This window comes from Rhinatrema bivittatum, chromosome 9 (assembly GCF_901001135.1).
Source record: "Rhinatrema bivittatum chromosome 9, aRhiBiv1.1, whole genome shotgun sequence".
Classification (NCBI taxonomy): Eukaryota; Metazoa; Chordata; class Amphibia; order Gymnophiona; family Rhinatrematidae; genus Rhinatrema; species Rhinatrema bivittatum.
The window spans coordinates 233,362,188-233,385,682 of record NC_042623.1 but is presented as its reverse complement, the minus strand read 5'-3'; the positions used below and the strand labels follow the sequence as shown (position 1 = coordinate 233,385,682).

Here is a 23,495-nt window from a genome sequence, read left to right as displayed (position 1 = left end):
CGTACCTCTTTTTCACCTCTCAACACAGTAATGCAGACCATCCAGGTGATTCATGCCTTAGATACCAGGCTCTGTCTAACTTGTGGGTGACAGCTTAAACTTCTGTAACCCCTGGACAAGTGTCCCATAATAGGACCCCCCCCAAGAGCCACACCTCAAAGAATATACATGAGGTAGATTTACATGCACTGCCTCCATTGTATACCAGTCTATCTCATGCATATTCATTGTGCATAGCCTGAAAACCTGGCCTGTTTGTGGCTCTTGAGACTCGGACTTGGCCACCCTTGGCTTAAGCTGTTGTTTCTCCTCGACTGATGTTAAGCCAATCTGAAAGTCTAAAAATCCCTGTTGAGGTCAGGAAGGGAGGAGCAGATTATTTTCTAAGCCCTGTGCATTTAACAAGGCATTAAAGTCTATTGCAAACAGCACTAATAATCACATTCTTGGAAACAGCAGTAATAAACTGGAAGTAATTAATGTTTTCTAGCTTAACTTTACTAAATGAGCATGAAATTGATGAAAAGATTTTACACAGCTCTTGTTATTTACAAATCCATCTTTACACTTTAGATCTTCAATAAATTTGTGATCTTATACCTCTAAGTAACACGCCCCATAACTCGATGTAACACACCCCATCACATATCCACTATAACTTATATTGTGGTCAACCCCAACAACACAAGTTATGTTGTTACATATGTTATGAAGTTTTAATGTTTTCACTACTTCTGTTATAATTTATAATGCCACATATGACTCTCCACAGTCCATTTGTTACTCATGTTACAAATTTTCAATGTAAAATAAGAAGTCTATGTTAATAGATTCCTCTTTTAACCGGTGTGATATGTCTAATTGAACATCGGTATAGAAAAATAAATAAAGCATAAAGGTAAAGTCAATTATCTCCTTAGTCCTGTTTCTGGGGTAGTTTCTGAATTGCCTCACAAAAGTTGGTGAATAGGAAGCTATCCCAGTTTAGATGTGTTAAGATGACGTCCCCATTTTCATACTTTTAGTCCAGCTTTTCAGTATTCTTCTCACTTCCCTGTTTTTCGTACCTGAATGGTACCTCCATGGTCCTTTCTTCCTTTGCTATCTCACTGAGATGGGTGCCCCTTACCTCCTTCCAGTTCCTCGTTCTCCTTCTTCACAAGGACACTGTGGGTCCCTTGGTCCTCTCTCTCTCTCTCTGTGGGATACTCCACTCCCAAAGATGGTAAGGAACGGAGCCTCTGGGCAAAAGGAAACCAAAAGCAAAGGAAGGAAGGGTGGGGAAAAAAAAACAACTTCCTCATCTAAACAAAAGGTGTCCAAAAGCCCCGGTGAATTAGGCAAAGGCACCCCTGTCTCCTTCACTTTACCCAAGGGTCCTCTCCTAAGGGGCAGCAAAGGGGTCATACTGCCCCTAGGGGGGGATAATTAAAAATTCCACAGCCTAAGACGGCAGCAGGGGCTTATATATACTCTAAGAGCCCCTCTCTAAGAATGAAGCATTCCTCTTAGTAGGAACCCACAGGGCTCTCTACACTGCTGTTCCTATTACTTCTCTCAGGATATTCTCTTGTGTCATATTCAATAGTCTGTGATTAGCCAAAGATTAAACTCTGTTCACAAAGTCATCAGCAGGTTTTAAGAGGTGGAGAAATCAGAAACAGGCTTTGAGACTGAGCAATGGCATTCGCCAGATACTCTGGTTTGCTTGATTTCTGGATGAACTTCAAAATGGAAAGGCTTCAGAGAATCCACCCTGGGGCCAGGCCGGTGGCAGTGCGGTGCACAGAACCTGGGCTAGATTCCTGGCTCAGCTCTTCTGCTCCCCGGCAGGGATGGGGGCTGGGGAGGCTGTGAGGGGAGCATTCACAGCCCCCTGGAGGGAAGGAATGATAGTCATGGCACAAGGAGCCAGATTTCGAGCCCGTGATTGCAGGGCTCCAGGAGGAGCCCCGGTGCTAGATCCTAATCTGTGGCCTAGCACATTTGAAATAATGTGGGAGGAAGATATAAAACAGGAGGAAAAATCATTGGGTAGTTGTGAATGAAGGCCCTGGTTCCAAATGAGATGGAAACCCATAAGAGAAAATGGAACCTGCCAGAACAAGCTTTTTTTCTTGCTTTGAATAACAGAAAGTAAATGAGCAAAACAATAACATTTTGCATGAGCACATCCTAGGAATATCGGGGCCGATGCAATTATGTGCGCTGAAAGCAGGCGCTGACTTTTCAGTGCCCACTTTTTTAACGCACGCATGGCGCCCGCAAGGATGCCCGGTTATGAAAACCGAGGCTGAGTTTACCGGCGTCGGTCTTCATAACTCGGTGATCTGCTGAGTTTTTTTTGTGTTTTGTTTTACTTTAAAAAAGGACAGAAAAGCAGTTTTTTCTGCTTTTCTGTACTTCTTTTCAATGCGCTCAGATATTAACGCCTGCTCCAGGCAAGCGTTAATATCTGAGCGATAAATGTGCGTCTGAGATGCACATTTATCTTTTTGCATTCGGAGTGAATGAGTAATAGGCTCATTCACATGCATTTGCATGTGATGAGCGCTATATCATTCACTCTGCTTCGGACACGTGTTAAATATGCGCTAATCCCCTTATTGCATTAGGGGGTAGTTTAGCGCCTATTTATCCCGCGTCGGGCTGAGCTCGGCTGAGCGCACTGGATTGCATCGGCCCCCCTGTTACATATTTGTAATGCAGGAAACTGTAAACTGTTTCATTTTACATAAAATAATCCTTTGAGAGTCTTCAGTTCCAGTCCGGGAGAGTTGCAAATCAGGTTTTCAGGATAACTCTAATGAATATGCATGATATCGATTTGCATGCACACTGCCTAGGTGGTCTGCAAATATATCTCATGCAAATTCATTGGGGTATTCCAAAAACCTGACCTGACCTGGACTGCAAGTGAATACCCCTGATTTATAGTATCAAAGCAAAACAAAGCAAGGAAAGAAACTGTGGTTACCAAGTTCTTCCTGCTTACCTACAATCACCCCAAACTGATATTTTAACATCGCTCCCCTCCCATTTTCAAAACTGCTAACGTAAGAGTTCTTAATAGCAAATACTAGCCTGGCTGCCCTGATTTTACTCATCTTTCTGCCTAAGGGGCTCATGCAATATCATACGCGAACAAACATGCGTCCAAACTAGGCGCCCGTTTTTTCAACACTTGTACATCCACCTTGCCTGGGCACTTGATGCAATAATCAAATGAGCTGCTGCACTAAAACGGATGTGCTAGGAATAAATTGTGCATCTCTAGCGCATGCTTTATATTGGGTGCCCAGGAGACGGTGCTGTGCAAGTTATGAAAATGGATTCTCAATACGAGCAGATCCCGCAGCAGATAATTTATCAGCACAATACGAATGCACATTATACATGGCTCGGAGCGAATATAACATGGGTGTATATTGTGCATCCCCCAATTTTTTTTTCTATCAAGGCCTTTTATTTTTTCAAATTGCTGCTTTCTGTAGTTCCTCCTACTTAGTATTTTTGTTTTTTTTTAGTTGAGGCCTTGACGCGTGGCAAGACAATGCCTGCTCCAGGACTGGCGTTATATTTTCCATGTTAAAAAGTGCACATCAGGCTCACAGCGATTTTTTTGCATCGGGGGTAATAGCTAATAGCCTCATTTACATGTGATGAGCACTATTAGCTACGTGCTTTTTGGACACATGTTTTGGATGCGTAATTCCCATTACTGCATCGGGAGTTATTCTAGCATGTCCAAATGCACGTCCAACTGTGCATCAAGCTGTGTGCTAGGCTGAGCACAATACATTGCATTGGCCCCTAAATGTTCACCCTATGGCCCACATGCAACTCTTCTGAGATGCACCAGTGCTGTATCACTTAGGTGCAGAGTCCGCTATGTAGGTTATATGCAATTGGCCCATGATATCTCACACAAGCACATTTTCATCAGAGTAGTGGCCTGGCTTTTCACCTTCTCTTTCATGATTCATTCTGAAATAAAGAGGCAAATTTCATAGAGCACAAGGAGTTAGAACTTAAAAAATAAATCCCACATTCCATTTCATTAAGGCATTCAGTCCAAGCCCGTTCTGCAGGAGGTGCTCCGTCCGGACTTTTAAGTGACATTGAGATGCGATGGCTTGACTTAACTCGATGGAGCATGGCTAGTGAACGTGACGTGTTGCATACCTGTGCAAAATCATTCCTGCAGCAGGACCAGCAGGCCAAGTGAAAATCGAACGGCACACTTAAAAGAAACCACAGCTTTGATGATTGTGTTGCTTATGCAATTCATCTGTCCCTGGGGAAGCCTCAAACATGACGAACCCTTTTATCACTCCAGTGTTTGCTGAACTTGCTCAGGAGCACAATTCCTTGTTTTCTCCTTGTCTGGAGCACAGTGCATGGCTTTTGATGTACAAAGGACTTTTTTTTTCTGCTGAAATAAAAGGACCAACCTCTTCATGGAAATTATTGGAAAAGAGGGCTTCAATGTACTGCTAAACATTTCAGAACTGCAGAGCACTGCTATCTGTCCTGCATTTTATTGGGAGCAGATGTGTTCAGAGCACGGCAATCCATTACTTCCCATCATATTCAGCATGGCCCAAGAGGTCCAGTGAGAGTGGAATCATTGGAGACTCTCTTGCTGTCTGGGATTCAGGGGGACCTCAGGATGAGGCAGGGCTGGGAGCTGGTACCACGATCTCTTCATTCACCACCACCTGGAAATCTTTCCCCCCTCTATTATTGTATCCCCTCCCATTTTACTTATCCCAGTCATTGGAGCCACAGTGCTCCTTCCGGAACCCTGACTAACTCTGGCCAGCAGGTGTCATTATTGCTCAATGACTACTGACTCCCTCCAGACCCCCCCGGGACTCTGCCGAATCCCCAGCCTCATGCAATGCAGGGAGCAGAGGACCTGATCTGGGAGTTGAACTCATCTCCTGCCTCATAGCCCTGTGTCGCCACCGAGCCACTGGGCTCACTTGTCTAGCTCTCTTTTAATGTTGTCTCTGTTTCCTTTAGCTCGGGGAGCACTGTTGTGCAAACACATTTCCATTTGTAGTTTGACCCTTGTGACATTGTGTAACTCATGTTCATGTCAGGTCTTAGCAGCTTATCTTCATTAAAGTAGAGGTCAAACAGAGCAGAGCACTGTCTCCCTCGCGCCCTCCCCCCCGCTCCGGGAAACCATTTTAGCGATGAAAGAAGTGTCCTTGTGAAGCTTGTCATACATAAAACACAACCTTCCCTGCCATGCTTTCAATATAACTGAGCTGAACACTGCTTTCTGAAGAGAAGAGAGCACTGTTCTATAGCAGGGATGTGGATATTATCTGGCAGGCTGAATGCCTGGAATCACCTACCACAAGAGGAGGGTAGACAGCAGGGATGTGTAGCCACAAAAAAATTTCACTTTAGTTTAGTTTATCATTTCAGGAGGTATTGAAAATTTGCTTTTCAGTTCTTTTAATGTCTATTCTGGGTTGGCTCATTTACCAAACCAAAATAAACATAAAAGCAACCCCTGAAACAAAAAAAATAAAAATGAAAAACAGGGCCTCCCTGCTCCTCTGCCACTCTTTCTAAAGTCTTCCAGGGCCTTCCTTGGCTCTTCTGACCCCCTAAGCCCCTGCCAATAAATTAGGGACAGGCTCAGGGCTGGCCAGTGTCCTTTTCTTGTCCAGAATGAACTGAAAATAGAATCTTTTATTATGAAAACCAATTGTTTCCAAAGAAATGCCCATCTCTAGCAGACATCAGTACTGAGACTGAATTTAAGCATGCATGGGGACTCAGAGAGAGATAAACAATAAGAACTGGGTAAAAGTAATGGGAGCTGGGAGATAAAGGGTTAAGTGTTGGCTTAAATATGGGAACTTGTGTGCTTATCTACTCAGGATGGTAGAGGATAAAAGAGGGGATTGGATAAGGTACAATATCCTGCAGATGTGCAGCTGTCAGCTAGGAGATCTCCTTAGCTAGAGCAGTGTAGATAGAAACAAGCAGATAGATTAGGTGGGCCCTTTGTATACCATTTTCTACTATGTTACGGAGGATGATGCTCTAGAGGCTGTCATATGGTGCCTATTCTAAAAACCAGTTGCCTTGGTTTTCATTTCAGTGGTGGCTGCCTTCACATGTAGAAGAACACCCGAGCAAGAGGAGAGGAAAGTATTGAAACTATATATATTAGACAATCTGATGGCTCAGTGGAATTTCTGCAGTCTGCTTTGTGGGAGACCCAGGCTTGATTTCCAAGCTCAGGATCTGCTCTTCTGGCTAGCATGGGCTGAGATTGCCACAGGGGCAATGTTCACAGCGCTGAAGAGGAGTGGGGGTCTCAGCCACTGTGCAACTGTGACACCTATTGTCCAGGCTCAGGCTGATCCATGTGCTCATCTGCGCATGGGCGAGGATCTGGCGCTGTGACGGCCGGGGTAGACAGGAGGAGGGTTAAAAAAAAAATGGGACAAGGGGGGGCCTGATGGCACTGCAGCCCCAGTAAAGGCCAGATTCAACTGAATCAGAAGCCGAAAGATGCAGGAGGAGACCAATGAGCCAAAAAATGAAAGAGCATATCTACTCTTTACATCCCCACAAAAGAAACAAAAATGATAGTCAAGTGACAGAGGATGGAGATAGCACGCGGCATCCACTGGGTGCAGCGTAATGGACAGACAGTTCCATTTTCCATTTACCTGGGAGTGATTGCTTCAGCTCCTCGTGGTACATGCTTTGCGGCTACGTGACAGAACACGGCAGAAAACTTTCTCCCTCAGACTTGGGATCTTTGCTGAAAATAAAAGAATGCACCTGTTTCAACTTCCTTTCATCACTCAGGGAAGGAAAAAGCGGCCTCCTTCATCTGGAAGTGCATCACAACATCTGTTTCTACGTGAATGCCGGCAATCAGCACAAGGAGCAGATTCCATTATGGGGAAACGGAAATACTGGGACGGTTCAGCTGCTGATGAAGGGGTTTGTAGAAAAGAAAGATATTGGCAATGCTACAGGGATTGAATAGAAAAACACAGGGAATCTGAGAGATTTATCTTCATAGAAAACACCCAAGTCCCCGCCCCCCCTCCCCTCCCCGGCCATAAAAACAAAATTAACTTTGCAGAGCTGTAAAACAAAGAATATTTTTCAGTGAAGTGGGACCTGTATTGAAGAGCAGATGCTGGGTAGTTGTAGCTTTGTTTTTCTCTAAACCATTAACTTTCTTAATTAGACTATGAAAGCAGGCATAGCTGTCAGGAGTAGAAGAGAATGATGGACAACATCAAAACTGTAAAATAAAGTTCAGATCCCTTTGTTTTCTTCTGGAGCAAAAGGTATAATTAGGAAAGCATATGTTACCATTAAGACAGGGTGGGGACTGCTAGGGGTGTGCATTCGTTTTCAACATATATGTAAAACGCAACGTAATTTTTTTTTTTAACTTAAAGTGATGAGGCGAAAACGATCGGATTTCCAACTTATTCAACATAGCTATGTTGAATACGTTGGAAATCGCGATTGTTGATCCTAAATAAAAATTTAAACCCCTCACCCTCCTTAATCCCCCCCCCCCAAGACTTACCAAAACTCCCCAAGCTGGCCAAAAGTGCCGTTTGGGTCCGGGGGCGGACGCACGGTGGACCACGTGACGTCGGTGTCACGTCGGCGTCACGTCGGAGTGACGCAACATCACGTGGTCCACCGCGGTTCCACTCCCGGACCCCTCGTTGGACCCAAACGGAACTTTTGGCCAGCTTGGGGAGTTTTGGTAAGTCTTGGGGGGGGGATTAAGGAGGGTGAGGGGTTAAAATTTTTATTTAGGGAATCGGTGCACGTATGGACATAGACTCAACTTATGGAATTCTCCATATGTCCATATTGACCGAAATTGACCCCCCCCTTTCGACTTATGGACTTATGAACTTAAACTTTTGGTCTGCACATCCCTAGGGACTGCTTTGCGACTTCTCTCTAACCTGTCTCAGGTTGGCAAGCACAAGGCAGAATGCTACGTGGCTCATGTTACTAAAGCACAAGCTGGAAGGTCCTGATATTGTAATGCGGACCTGCACTATGTATTTTCTTAAGTTTTACAGTTTGTGATGGTATCCTAGTGTTTTTATTATTGCAGCTTGACTGTGATATCCAAAGCAGCTGCAGCAGTTACTCAGCTTGGAGACGCGGCCCTAGTGCTTAGAGCAATGAGCTGAGAAGCAGAATGCAAATCCCACTTCTCCCACTAACACTCCTTGTGACCTTGGGCAAGTCGCCTTATCTCCCGTCGCTTCAGCGCTCACCTAGATTGCAAGTGTGCTGAAATGAGGATCTTTGTGCCTGTTGAGATTTCTCATTTTGCACTGAGACCTTTTTTTTTTTTTCCCCCCCAGTAAGATCTCCAAGCTCAAAAAGCATCCCTGGAAGATGGCTTAATAAAGAAATGGCATCAACAACAAAAACAAAGAAATCAAGACACCTGAATAACTATTTTGAAGCCAGAGGCACAAGAACTGAGATCAGGTCCCCACATACACAGCAAGAGGAAAAACACTTTAAAGGGAGCAAGAGAAACAGAGATGGCCTTGCAAATTAAGGAGTCTCTGGTAACAAGAGTGGATCTGAAAAATGAGGGTAAAGAAATGTGGCAGAATTGGATCTAGATTGAAAAAGAGATGTTGAAGAGGTCAGAGAAAGGGAAAAACGACCCTTGGCAAATAAAAACTGAAGCTGAGCAAAGAAATGCTGAACCACCTAAATTTAACTGTGAGTAATGTAAAAGAAAAAACGGAATCACCAAAACTGAAGATTGACAATATAGAAACAGAGGTTTACCAGAAGGACTGGAAGAGGACAGTATAGCGGATTTCACCCCAAAGAAACAACACGGAAAGGCCTTAACAGCATTATCTCCATTACTTCAAGGAGAACCGAAAAGCAGTGCACTCGAAGATGCAGAAGTGGAAATAGTGAATGATGTGGTAGTACTGCCTTTGGATCTTTTTCTTCAGGTACTATTCTGTTAGAGATGTCTGGTGACATGGCAGGTCTGAGCAGATACAGTTCTATTTCATACTTTTGTTGTTTGAAATACTACTTTGGCCTAGTCTTTCAACGTCCACCCCCCCTTTTTCTGCTCCCTTTTCTGCTTAAAATGCAACATTTTGAGCCCTAATATTCTTAGCATCTCCAAACCCCTGCAGCTAAATGAGAGCATCTCCAGCATGCGGTTACACTACTGAGCTACCAGTTCCCAAAAGAGCTTGCATGCTAGTCTTAGAAGCTATGAGGTCGATATATTCTAAGGGTTTGTTTAGTTTGGGTAACCTTTAGCGCTACCCAGACAAAACTTGAGATTTGAATATTTCCCCCCATTGACCGGCTAAATTCTGTCCAGGTAACTCAACCCCTGCACAACATTTAGCTGGATAAAAAGAGATGGTGATGGAGGCATTCTGGTTACATTATAGCAGGCGAGTACCAATAATCAACACTATCCATCTAAAGTTGGCTGGCTAAGCCTGGTCGGAAAAAAAAATAGCCATCCTAACGGTACCAAGCTAGCTTTATCCGGATATATTCATTGGAGCACTTATTCTGGTATATTCTGCTGAATAGCCAGATAAAGTTACCTGGGTAACTCTCCCTGCTGAATATCCACCTCTATATAAATTAGGGTCCTCGGCTTGGACACCAATTTGAAGCTGTGTGACAATCATTCAGTGATAACAGGAAAGCATTTCAATCTTGGTAAACTTCTTAAACACTACAGTACTGTAATTGGAAACGCCAACGTAGCAGCTTCATCCCATGGTCTTCTTAATTAATCTTAAGCTATAGGAGGGAAAATTTTCAGAAGCCTTCAACCCGGGTAAATTGGCTTTTCTGAACACTACCCGCGCTTTACCTGGGCAAAAGTATGTGTGGGTATTTTTACCCATAGAATAAGCAGGTGGGCTCGGGCTACAACATGCATTGCATTCTCAAAACTACGCACCTTGTTGTGAAAGGACAAGATACCCAGGTGCAAAGCTCTGCAGGTACTTTTTTTCCTTGGCAGTGCTCAAAACGGAAAGGATGTTAATACTTTTCAGAAGTGGTCAAAGTCCGTGGGTAAAAGGGACCTCAAGACTTTGCACCCACCCACAGATGTTTGAAAATTTCCCTAATTATGTATCTGTTTCACAGTGTATATAGACTTTATTACTTAAGCTTTGATGGGTGTTTTAAGTGTCTAAATCAATATTTGTCCCAGTTGCTCTCAAGCAAATGGCAAAACACAAAAATAAATTCAGATATCTGAGGGTGCTGAAATTCTGAAACTCAGGCACTGGCACAACAACATTCAAATGAAGAGATGTCCCCTTCACCCCACCAAAAGGAGGGAAAACAAGCCTGCACGAGGAAAATCCATATAGAACAGAAATGTTGCTAAGGACATAAAGCTCATTGGTTTTCTTTCTGTTTGGTGTGTTGGCTCTTTTTATCCTTATAAACATCTGAAAAGTTATAACTTTATGCCCTGATAAGAAAAGGAGATCCCCATTATTGCCAAAACCCAGTTCAGGCTCTTTAAGTCAATCTATTTCCATCAGAATTCACCTAAGAATAAAGTAGAGCCAAACATGTTTTAACTAGGGATGGATTAATACATAACATGGAGGCACCCACAGGCAATGGTGGGGGAGGAAGTCCCCTGGGCTCTCCTCAATGATTGAAGGGTGCAACGAAGGAGAGAGATATTCCCTTTCCCCCGCTCCTTGCCTCCAAAATCATAGAAGATGCAGAGAGACCAAAACCTTCACCATCGCCCCTGCTCAGATCCTCCTGCCTTCTGGTGCCCCCCCCCCATGTCAGCCACTCATCCCGTACAATAGCAATTCTAGCAAGAATATTCAGCACGAGGCCTGGGAGCCTTCATGTGTTGACAGGCCTTGCAGTTACCCACCACCTCCTCCTTCTCCCGTACAGGCTTCCTGTTACCATGGAAACCCATGCAAGGGGTGAGGTGCCGCAGGAGCTGTCGACATTTGGCACCTTCTTGGCCCCACACTGAATTTTTTCCACTGGGGTTGCTGCTGCAGGGCTGGCACCATTCTACAGGACAAGCAATGCCAGGCCTGGACAAAGGCAAGGCAGTAGTGTTCCCACACCTAAGAAAAAAATTGCACCAGAGGCAGTTGTCTGCATGGCCTATTCCTAAATCTGGGCCTGATATTTAACACTAAAAGGTGCTGGATGGAACTGCAGTGGTGACCGTTACAGAGTGTAGGATATTTATTGACTTGCACATTTTGAGGTTGATTTTCACAAGGTTTTAGCTGACTAACCTTTGGACCTTACCTGTAGAAAACTGACCCCCATGTAGCAGATGGAGAATATTTGCACATTTCAACAGAGAGGCAGGGTAAGGCAAGGAGACGAGACAAGGCGGGACAATAAGGAGGCATGATGAGGCAAAAGCACAGAGACGAGTAGCAACACACACTGCAACACAGGACCTGTTGCTGAGGCACTGGCTGGAAGTGCGGCTTGGGTTTAAATCTCCAGACCACGCTGACATCATCTGCAGGCTTCGCTATTTTCCGCCATAGGGTTTTTGTAGTTAAGTGTGCACCGCACATGCACACCTAGGGGGCCCCAAAGAGGCAAGATGGCAGTGTCTATGCCATATTGGCATTAGGAATAAGAGTGGCTGGTCACGGGGTTGTCCTACGGCCATCCGAACATTACACCCATGTACGTCGCTGCTAAGTGACTTACTCAAAATTGACCCCTATAAATCACTAGTGTGGTTTACTGTTTAAGCTCCAAAAGCTTTGGTTCATGTCATCAAGGAAGATTGACTTGTTACAATTATGCAGAATTGGTGGATAAGTCTTAATATTATTTTTATGTTTATTTGAACTTTTATGTGTCTAATGTTGTACCCCACCTGAAGCTTCATGTTCAGTGTGGGGTTATACATTTTTTAAATAAAAAACTGTCTACCCACATCAAGGCTGTAGTTATTCTTCAATATTTTTACTCAGCAGACACTCACCTGTGTTCATAAGTATTTTTTCTTTTGCTTTTAGAAATTTTTTAAATTTCATAGTGAAATAAGAATGCACATGAATGCAAGCTCCCAGGTCAGTGGAGGCAGTAGCAGTTTTCCAGCATAATACAGAAATCAAGGTCAATAGATAAGCTGTAGGTCAATAAGGGGAGCATAGCTATCAAAAACTAATTACAAATGTATATAATCCAATAAAAAAAATATCAGCTAGGGGATCCAAAATGGCTGCACTAGCATGCCACGGTTGAGGCTGTCTCTTACCTTTTCTCTCTTTCAATAAGCCTCACTTGGGTCGTAAGCAGAGAGCTACGGAGCAGGACATCCCAGTTGCTCCCTCCCCAAGCCCTGCAATCGGACCCATGGACGCCCACGTGAGACAGGGGATTTTTGCTCCGGGATTAGAGGTGGAGAGTAGAAGAAGCTGTACTCTAGCCTTTCCCATACTCCTTACTATCTTTGTCCCTGGTCAAACGGATCGTGCCCATGAATCCTGCCCAGGCGAAGTCGCTGAATATGTGACAAAACTCGACCCTGGCCGATGATGCAGCAAATGCTGAGTTGAGTCGTGGGACCACAGATCTGGCTGAAGATATCCTGGAACTGCTGAATACTTGCGGCAGCACTGGGCAGTCAACTGGAAAGGAAGCTACGGCTAAGAGGAGAGGAGATTGTCAATTCTGAGGGGACAACAATTTTACAGCCTTCAGCATTGGTAAGACCTACCACATTTTCTTTAGAAACGATTTAGGAGGCAATTAAGACTTTAAACAATAACATATCTGTTCAAATTAACCCAGTTGTTCAGTGTGTAACTGAACTGGATACTCGAGTGGGAATGTTGGAAACTGAAACTACGTTTCTAAAAGAAACAATTGAGACTCTTAAACTAAGGGGGTCATTTTCTAAGGAGTTATTCGCGCTAACAGCTGTTAACGCGATTTGCAAATGCAAATTCTTAATTTAGTATTCAGGGGATGGAGTTTATGTAAAGTTATTGTGTGCGGCGAAACGGCCGCAGTGGTAGCACAGCCAATAGCTACAACCCTTTCATTCGCAATACGTTGTGTGCTACAGGAGTATCGCGATTCACGATATTGAGAGAGAGAGAGAGAGAGACACTGACTGACTTCCTATAATGCCTATGCCCTAGACAGGTATTTGTATCCCTATGGGAGGGCCACCTAGTAACTCGAGGTGGGGATTAGGTATGAGCGTAGGGGGTTGTGGGCCACTTTCACATTCAACATGAGACCTACGGAAAGAACAGTGGTCTCTAGTGAAGATTTGCTGGCCGTCTGAGTGAGGACACTCACTCCAAGAAGAGATTTGGGCAACGTTCTCTCAACCTAGCTTGTTGTTGCCCAGGTAGAGTGTCCATCAAGCTAGGTTGAGAGAACGTTGCCCAAATCTTTCTTGGAGTGAGTGTCCTCACTCCGGCCAGCAAATCTTCACTAGAGACCACTGTTCTTTCCGTAGGTCTCATGTTGAATGTGAAAGTGGCCCACAACCCCCTACGCTCATACCTAATCCCCACCTCGAGTTACTAGGTGGCCCTCCCATAGGGATACTGAAACGGGCTGCAATACTCCTGGCTGGACACTTTCGTGTACTGCGATGATTCATTGGTTGTTTTATCGCGGTGCACGATGTTTTCGCGATTTGCGACTCCTGTGCCGCGAATGGTGAAAACATCGCATGTGGCGATGTTTCCCCACTGCACGACAAATGCCTTATTTGCATAGGACACGCCCCCTCATGCGTTACCACTGCGATATTGGAAAACGAGGCCCTAAATGTGAATAGCCTTACAGCTCTACCTCAAAATTTTCTCAAAGAAAACCAACATCTTTCATTTCGGTTAGAGCAGATAGAAAATCAAATCAGAGGGAAAAACCTTCAGTTTATTAATTTTGCTAAGGATCCTGGATTATCTCCTAAGGATATGCTGAGGAAATACTTTATAGATATTCTAGGAATACCTGGACAAGCTTTACCCATGACCTCAAGGGTTTATTATCTACCTCCCTATATAAAAAAAAAATCTAACAAATGATAAGAACATGCAGGCCTTGTCTCCAATTAGATCACTGATTTTGAATTTGACTACAATTCTTGAAATCTCTGTGGGTGAAGTGGCTACTCCAGCTACTTTTAATTGCTGTTTTCCTTCTAGAATCAGACTGAGACTGGGTTCTAAAAATGTTCTTTTGCCATCGTATGGAATTGTTTTTCAATTTCAAGGTTCGAGTTTATCCTGATATTTCTAGAGAGATCCAGAAGAAGAGGAGGCAATTTCTACTGCTAAGACCTTGGGTTTTAGAATTAGGAGCTTTTTTTGTGCTTAAATTTCTATATAAATGTCTTAGAAAGTGTTAAAGTATTTCACATGTTTTCCTTCATTCCTCATAGCTGCTATCTTTTTGAGTGATAAATCTCCGTGGATTCTTTCCCCTTATTTGCTGGCAGTGCTTCAGAACACCAGTCATGATCTGTACTAGACAGAATATATACCCCCCTTGTGCTAGTTTATTTCTTCATAATTTAGAATGGAATTTCTATTTCCTTTTGTTCCCTAAAATAACGGTAGGATCCTCCTTTATAGAGGACTGAGAATGTAATGAGATGGGACAATGTGTGTTTCCTTTGTGTTAATGTATACCTTTATTATTTGTCTTAACTGTCTCATTGTTTACTGATTCAAGTTTATTCTTGATATATATAATTGAAAATGAATAAATAATAATAAAAAGATTTCATCTATAACTTATTTGTTGACATTTACTTCTACACATCCAAATCGGAAGGGAGTTCTTTGTTTGGTACATCACTAATGCCTGCCCATGCCAGAATGATGGCATGTTTCTCATAATTGGGCAGCCTGAAAGTACCAATTGGTCTTTTTTTTGGTCATCACCTACCATGTTACGACAAAAAGGAAAGATAGACTGCAGCTTCATTTGCCATTCATTTTAATGTTAATCACAAGGATTACACTTTCTGGCTACCACATTATGAAACTCTACAACCCTTATCTCCAACAATAAAATTCTGATTGATGTCCTTATTCATCTTTCAGTAAAAGTGACATTTTTGTAATAGCCGTGACTGGACAGTCTTCATTACATATTTTCTTATATTTCTATTCCCTGTATACCTAGGATAAGCCCTCAATATTCTTGAGTGACTTTTCAATTGACACTGAAGTTGCAGTTATTTTTCTTTATGTTCCTTCCAGAACATCCTTAATAGATTATACAGACATTACAATTACTGACCAATAGATTTACTAGATTCATTTGTAACTACCAGTAGATTTAACAGATTTACTATAAACTCTATTGCTGCTGGTTCCTATGTCACATACACTTGAGGGGAGGGGGTGAAGATGATTCAGTACAGCACCGTTAAAACAAGCTGAGGCACTGTTCACTTCCTTAGCAAGACAAATGCTATGAAGTTCTAGGAGGTGTGTTGGTCCTGAAGACACCTGGAATCCTTATAGCTGTGGTACCTCTTTAAAAGGTACCACACAAGAAAAGTGCAGTCATGACTGAGCTTTAGAGACCCTGTAGGTCTTTTCTTCAGATCACAGCTTGATAGTTTAAAGCCTTTACGATTTTGTAGTATGTAAAATATTGTGCTTGCAATACATATGAGCAAGTGCTCGGCTGTAAGATGAAAGTCTGAAGGCTGCATGGGTTTACAGTATTCTTAAACTGAACAAAGAAAATGGGGAAACAGTTCTATTACAAAAACAACTTTTGTGATCTTAGTAGATTAACGCTGTGTGGAAAAAGTGCAATCAGTGCTGCCAGTCCACCTGCTCTTGGCTATTAATATGTTGAAGCGGGGATGGCCAAAAAGTCCTTAAGAGCTGCAAACAGGTCCTAGAAGCTATATTTGAAGAAGGGAAACCAAGGAAGATTGGTTGATCAGCACTGTGTCTTCCTCTCACCATGGAGGGCTGAGGCAGCTAGCTCAGAGCCAGAAGTCCAGCAGTTCAATAAGGTGCCTTGCTTCCAGGACATGATGGCTTTGGTCTGAACATACTATTTCTGAGACGTGCCGCACACTCTTGACAAAAGGCTGTTTTCTGAAAATGTTTTTAAACTCATTCTTCCTTATTGGTTTCTGTAAAACCTGCCATGGGGCCTAAAAGGATCCAGAGCAGCTGGCAAGAAAGATATAATTAAATGGAGGGGAGGGAGACAGAAACACCCCCCACCCAAGATTTAGGTGCACCACACGCACGTTAATATTCTGCCTGGCTGATGAAATGTCTGCCAGCATAAATTGTTGTTTAGAACTTTATAATTAGAAACAACATAATGGTTAGGTTTTTTAATTTTTCAAGTTAAGAAGGTTAGTGTTCATTTCTAGCAGCAAAACTCAAAGAAGCTTTCTCGATGTCCCATCACACACTGCCTGAAATCCCCTGCACTGTATATTTTACTGTCCCTGCATCCAGGACAGTCAGCTGGATGCACCAAGACCAAAACCTATCAATAGGTTGAGAGACTGTCAACCTGCTTGACCATGATTATTCTGAAGGCTCTTCCACACAAAGTATACAATGTAAGAAGTCAGTTTGACATCTGATTAAAAAAATTATTGCATTAGACTGGCCTTTAGCACACATAGAGGATGATGCTCTAAACAAAGCAAAACTGCACACACTATTTAGTCTTTTGTGTCCACTATTTTCCTGCCTGGACTTCAATGCAAAGAAACCCAGGAGATGAACACCATGTGTAGTTTTGCTATAAACGTTTTTGCATCAACTTCAACTGCATCTCAATGAAGTGTAGTTAAAGCTTTGCAAAATCCGATTTGTGAAGTTACTTCCATGTGTTGTTTTACTATGTGCTCACAGCTAATAACCTGCTTTACATAATTTTGCATCACAGTCACTTATTAACTATGAATTTAAATAACATTTTGCACATATAAAAGTATGCAAGTCAAATACCAAAATTTTGCACACTAAAATGGGTAAATAATGCTAATCACAAATAAGATGCACAATTCACCCTTTGTGCGATTTAGTACATTGGCCCCTAAGGCTGTAAAACATTCATTTCAAAGCTTGTTTTATTTAGCACCCTAAGCTGTAGCTAAAAAAAATCATGTGAACAAATTTGTTGTTATGGAAATTGTACCTTGATTACTTATTTATTTTACATAGAAATCAAGATGAATAGACAAGTTGCAGGTAATACCTCTTTACCGGATGAAATTCACATATTCAGGACTAGCTTTCAGGAATTAAACTCCCTTCATCAGGCTGATCAGTCAGCACTAACCCACTATAGGAAGTCTAATTTGAAAGCTGGTCACAGATGTATTAAGTTTTGAATTTCTGGTCAGGCGTCTGTTCCCTGGGTCGGCTGGGACCTGGGGATGCTGTGGAGGCAGTGCTCACTGTCCCTGGAAGGAAGGGGAGTCCCAGCTGTTGTTCAACAGTGACACCTCATGGCCAGACAAGATCCATGTTAGCGGGGTTCCAGAGACAGTGCCCCCTTGGCCCAGCTGCGGACTGTCCTGTGATGGTTGGATTGAGTTGGGAATGGGATTAAAAAAATAAGGGGAAAAAATTTTGGGTAGTTGTTCTGCATTGTAGCCCAAAAAAGGACGTTCTTCTTGAGCTGGAAACCCAAAGGAGCAGGATGGAACTGCTCAACTAAAAAGAGAACTATATTAGGTCAATTCAAGAAAAAGGTATTACCTATAACCTGTTGTTTGACCTTTATTTCTACATACCATGGTGGACTGACGTGGCATTATTTCAGACACCCTAGTAAATATAAATTCTGTCAGAGATGGCTCCAGGCATGTGCGTGATGATCTGCATACGAAGCCACCAGTAATAATCCATGGGGTGGTAACGGGTATAAGGAGCTGTTGAGGTCAGAGCATGGGTGACGCTGTTGATGACGGGAGACGTATCCGTTGAACCACTGTCGCAATACGTTTCCATTTTTGCAATGTTCTCGTCAAAGTATTTCCTTCCATAATCCTTGCGAATGACTTCTGGGAGGTCATTCCACATCTTTTCTGCAATGGCCTTAATTCGTTCTGGGCTGTAGAGGCTCGTGGCTGCTATGAAGTTGCCAGGTTCTATGATACTGACTTTGACGCCTTGAGAATGCATCTCATACCTCAAGCAATCGGAGAAAGCTTCCACCCCAAACTTGGAGATGCAGTAAGGTGATCGAGCTGGGTTGGCAAATCGACCCAACATACTGCTGATGTTAACTACACGACCTGGGAAGATGAAACACAAAGCAAAACTAAATCATCATAATGGATGGGAACAAAATTTCTTAATGAAACTTCTCAAAGTAAACATTTGCACCTCATTTAGGGGCTAATGCAATTTCAGGCACGCAAAAAATGTACGACCAGCCTAGATGCACATTGCTTGAATGCACGCACATCCTCTCTCTTGGGTGCTTGATCTAATATTCTAATGAGCTGGCGCGCTAAAAAGGACACGTAATGGATACTTTGCATGTTCCTAGCAGTTGCTTATTGCGGCGGCTACTACCCCTAACTAATCAAGCTAGATATTTCACTTGGATGCAGCTCCATCACTGCTCTCTACATTAAAGGTGGGGGTGGAAGGGAAATAGAACCAAGAGCTAAGAGAAACATAAGTATGAGAGAAAAAATGTGTGAAGCTTGCTGGGCAGACTGGATGGGCCATTTGGTCTTCTTCTGCCGTCATTTCTATGTTTCTAGCATGTCCATGCCATTGAGCGTCCAGAAGTGGCTGTGCGCAGATAAGGAAAACGAACACTTAATTTCTGAGCATCCAATTTCCTAACCCGTGTACAGCCATTGGTTAGAGAAATGTATGCTCATAAATTGAGCGTCCCTTTCCCTAACCTGAAAGCTGTTAAGTATTTGTTTTTTGTTGCAGCTTTCTCTAGTTCCTCCTGCCTAGTATCGCAACAATATTAAGTAGGAGAAACCAGAAAAAAACTGTATTTTTTGCTTTTCTGAGCAGGGATTGGGGTGCTCAAAACTTAACACCAGCTCTGGGCTGACGTTAGATTTTGGGCGTTAAAATGTGGCATCAGGTGCACTTTTTTTTTTTAGATTGGGGGGTACTAGCTAATAGCCTCATGAATATGAATTTGCATGTGATGAGCGCTATTAGTTTTGCAGGGGGTTGGACGCGCGTTTTGAATGCACTTACTTAAGATAATACAAGGAGCACTCCATGAAGTTAGCAAGTAGCTCATTTAAAACAAATTGAAGAAAATTCTTTTTCACTCAGCACATAGTTAAGCTCTGGAATTCAATGATAGAGGATATGGTTCAGCAGTTAGTGTAACTGGGTTTAAAAAAGGTTTGGATAAGTTCCTAGAGGAAAAATCCATAAACTGCCATTAATTAATAAGCAATAGTACCTTAAGATTTATTTAATGTTTGGGTACTTGCCAGGTAATTGTGACTTGGATTGGGTACTGTTGGAAACAGGATGCTGGGCTTGATGGACCCTTGGTCTGACCCAGTATGACATATCTTATGCTCTTATACAGTTGACTGGGTTTGCTGAAGAGGGGAAAAGCTATGACTTCATACCAATAACTTTTAAAGATTCAGGGCAGCTACTTAATGACTTTAAAGATAATGACCAAACAGTAAATCTTGAGTTCTTGGTAAGCAAGAATATTACAAGCTAAGCTTAGCTATAAATGCATAAACTCACATTATTTATAATTATTCTGTTATTCTACTCCAACAGTATTTCTGCTTATCAAGTGATGTGTATTGCAGAAATACTGCACAGTATACAGTTTTCTTTGAAAGGTTCAATGTCATACCTATGAATTAAAGTTTAAACACCCTATATGGCAGGAGAACAAGCAAGAGAACTACTGTGCAAGAATAGTGCATACTATTTTATAAATAAAATGCATTTTTCTCACTACACTGGCTTCCAATAAAATATAGGATAGACTACAAAATACTATCCATAATACACAAAATAATATATGAAAAACAAACAAATTGGCTAAGTGCATCCATAAAACTCCACTCTCCAAACTGAAATCTCCGCTCAGCTAACAAAGGTCTATTAAATATTCCATTGAGAAAACAACAAAATTTAAAAACCTTCAAAAAAAGAACTAAAAACTTGGATGTTCACCAAAGCCTAACAAAACACCCTATGACTCTATTCTACAACTTACCTCCCTACCGGCCCATATAAACATGCAGAACCAATCTAAAGCACGTAATTTAACCTGTACAATCTATGTTGATAATGAATAAGATAAATATGTTAACAAGCATATGAATTTTGAACACTCTGTTAAACATCGAAACTTTGTAAACCGTTGTGATGGCGAAACCAAACGATACATAAATAAATAAATAAATTTTCTAGTAAATGTAATAATGCTCATGAAACGTGCCAAACTGACAATACATAAAGCCTGAAATCCTCCAGTTGCACAGCATAGAATGTGGCAGTGTAAGCTTCCCCACACTGACCTGGAGACCCCATCTAGGAGAGCAGGCTAATTGAGTCTCTATGCTTAAACAGGTTTTGGCCTCTTTGGGGAGGGAACACTGGTCTATTGGAAACTTGACTGATGCCAACAAATCAATTCACACAGGCAATTAATTGGCTTACAGTGGATAACAACATTTGGTCACTATTTACATGAGACAAATTTGAACTGGTGACCTAGAAGTTTTTTTTTTTTAACTATAAACCATTTCATTGATACATTCAATTCCCCATACACTCTCACCTTTGGCCCTCCGAATCAGTGGGAGGGATGCTTTGGTCACTCGGATCGTGCCCCACAGGTTGACCTCAGCTACCTCTTTGTAGGTCTCCATACTTGTGAACTCAACCTCTCCAAAAGTAGAGATTCCAGCATTGTTAACCAGACCCCACAAGCCTAGAAAGCAACCACAAATATCAGACATTAAGAAAGGTCTCCTACCAGTATTAAGAATCTTCAAATGTTGATAAAATAATCAAAACAGATAAGATACTAGAAAAACCTGCCAATATAACACTGGAGAATGTGTGGAATTACTTGGTTAAATTAGATTTATCAATTAATAAATTGACAAAAGAGGTAATGAAAACCACAAATTCATCTGTTCAGAACCCTGCAAAAGTGGAAGAACAGAGGAAAGAAATAGCAAAGATAGATAACCGGGTCTCACAAATAGAGAAAATACATGCTTATCAAATAAATACTGAACAGGAATTTAATAAAAGAATAGAAAACATTGAAAACTCGATTAGATCCTTGGATTTAAGGGTTAATAATTTCCCTATTATTAAAAAGCTAGAACCAACTGAGTTATTTAGAAATTATCTAAAACAGGTTTTGAAGATTCCAGATAATTGTTTACCTGTTATTGTTAAGGCTTTTTATTTAGGATCAGGAGATAGGGGAAGTAAATTAGATCAATTGGGTAAAGAGGTGAGAGAAGGTGAAAAAGAACAATTGGTTCAAAAAGAACCTCAAGATGAATCACTGGAGTTATCTGACCTTTTGCAGAAGTCTCAAGATGAATCAGTGGTTAAAATACGTGGAACCTTGTTGGTCCAATTTGCATTCATTACAGACAAAGATAATGTGATGAGATCATTCTTTCGTAATCGTTCTGAAATATACTATGGGGATAAAATATGGATATTTCCAGATCTTGCTAAAAAAAACCCAGTTAAGGAGAGAGAAATTTTTATCACTTAAAAAAGGGTTAATTGACAAAGGGGGTTATTTTATGCTTAAATATCCATGTAGATGTATCGTAAAATTAGAAGGGAAAAACTATATATTTACAAATTCTGAAGATCTCAAAGCCCTTTTAGAGGTATAAATCCGGTAGTAAATATTAAAGTAATGGTCCTAGATAATGTTTGCCTTGTACGTTTAACCTTAAAATTACGCTCAAAGAAATATAAAGATTTTACTTTGTATTTGCCTAATATAAGTGACTGATTGAGAAAATAGATACTGATATGGGATTGTTTTTCCTTTTGTATAAAATATCAATCAGAAGCTATGATATGGTAACTGGCTATATTATTTGTTTATGATTTTAGAAGCAATAAATAAAGAATTGAAAAAAAAGAATCTTCAAATATGAAATGATTATGAGGATGGATTGACTTCTTTATAAAGAAAGGCTAAACAGTTTAGGGCTCTTCAGCTTGAAGAACAGATTATTTTGATGGGATATAAATAGAGATGTGTTCCCTAATAAATTATGTGAGAATTGGTACAGGTTAATCGGGAACAATTATTTACACTGTCAAATAGAACTATGGCTAAGGGACACTCCCTGAAACTAATAGGTAGAAGATTAAAAGCAAATTTAAGACAGAGTATTTTTTTCAAGTCAACACACAATTAAACTATGAAACTTGTTGCCAGAAAATGGTTAAGACTAGTAGTAGAGGTGTGAATCGTGTGATCGATCATCTTAACGATCAATTTTGGCTGGGGGGGGAGGGAAATCTTATCGTCGTGGTTTTTTTTTTTTTTTTTAAATCGTTAAAAATCGTAAATCGGGGGAGGGCGGGAAAACCGGCACACCAAAAAACCCCTAAAACCCACCCCGAACCTTTAAAACAAATCCCCCACCCTCCCAAACCCCCCCAAAATGTTTTAAATTACCTGGGGTCCAGTGGGGGGGTCCAGATGCGATCTCCCTTTCTCTCTGGCCACGGCTGCGTTGAGAAATGGCGCCGGTGGCCCTTTGCCCTTATCATGTGACAGGGCAAAGGGAGCGCCGGCGCCATTTTGGTTCCTGGCTCCCGACGTCACGCGTGCAGGAGATTGCCCCCGGACCCCCGCTGGACCCCCAGGGACTTTTGGCCAGCTTGGGGGGGGGCCTCCTGACCCCCACAAGACTTGCCAAAAGTCCAGCGGGGGTCCGGGAGCGACCTCCTGCACGCGGGCCGTATTGCCAGTCTTCAAAATGGCGCCGGTGATACCTTTGCCCTCACTATGTCATACGGGCGACGGTCGCCCATATGACATAGTGAGGGCAAAGGTAGCAAAATGGCGCCGGCGCCGGTGCGCGTGCTGGGAGAGCAGGCGTTCGCCCGCTCTCCCGCAGACTTTACTGTATCGACCCGTTAATTAGTTAGCCGGCTAACTATAGCCTCCTAACTTTAGGACAGCTCTTTGACTCAACCAGACTTAGCCGGCTAAGTTAACCAGCTAACTCAACTCCTCCTAGGTATGCCCCTGAACTGACCCTAACTTAACCAGCTAAATTATTAGCCATCTAGAATTTAGATGGATAAAGGCTGATTATAACTGGGTAAGTCATTTAGATGGATAACTATTAAATTATCCGTCTAAATGGGTTTTGAATATGGACCTAAAGAAGTCAGTGGAATAATGAATTTGATATAACACATAGGAGAAAAATCAGTAGACAAGTAATT

General features: G+C 42.0%; 1 protein-coding gene across 1 annotated transcript in view; it reads right to left on the bottom strand.

Annotated features, from left to right (window-relative positions):
• Positions 1–14,995: 14,995 nt before the first annotated feature.
• BDH1 (3-hydroxybutyrate dehydrogenase 1) overlaps positions 14,996–23,495 on the bottom strand; it is a 90,932-nt gene continuing 82,432 nt past the window's right edge. Inside the window, exons 6-7 of the mRNA XM_029617177.1 lie at positions 20,827–20,979; positions 14,996–18,322 (exon numbers count right to left, since the gene is read on the bottom strand). Coding sequence (XP_029473037.1) covers positions 17,853–18,322; positions 20,827–20,979 — 623 coding nt within the window. The 3' untranslated portion in view covers positions 14,996–17,852. The remainder of the gene's footprint in view (positions 18,323–20,826; positions 20,980–23,495) is intronic.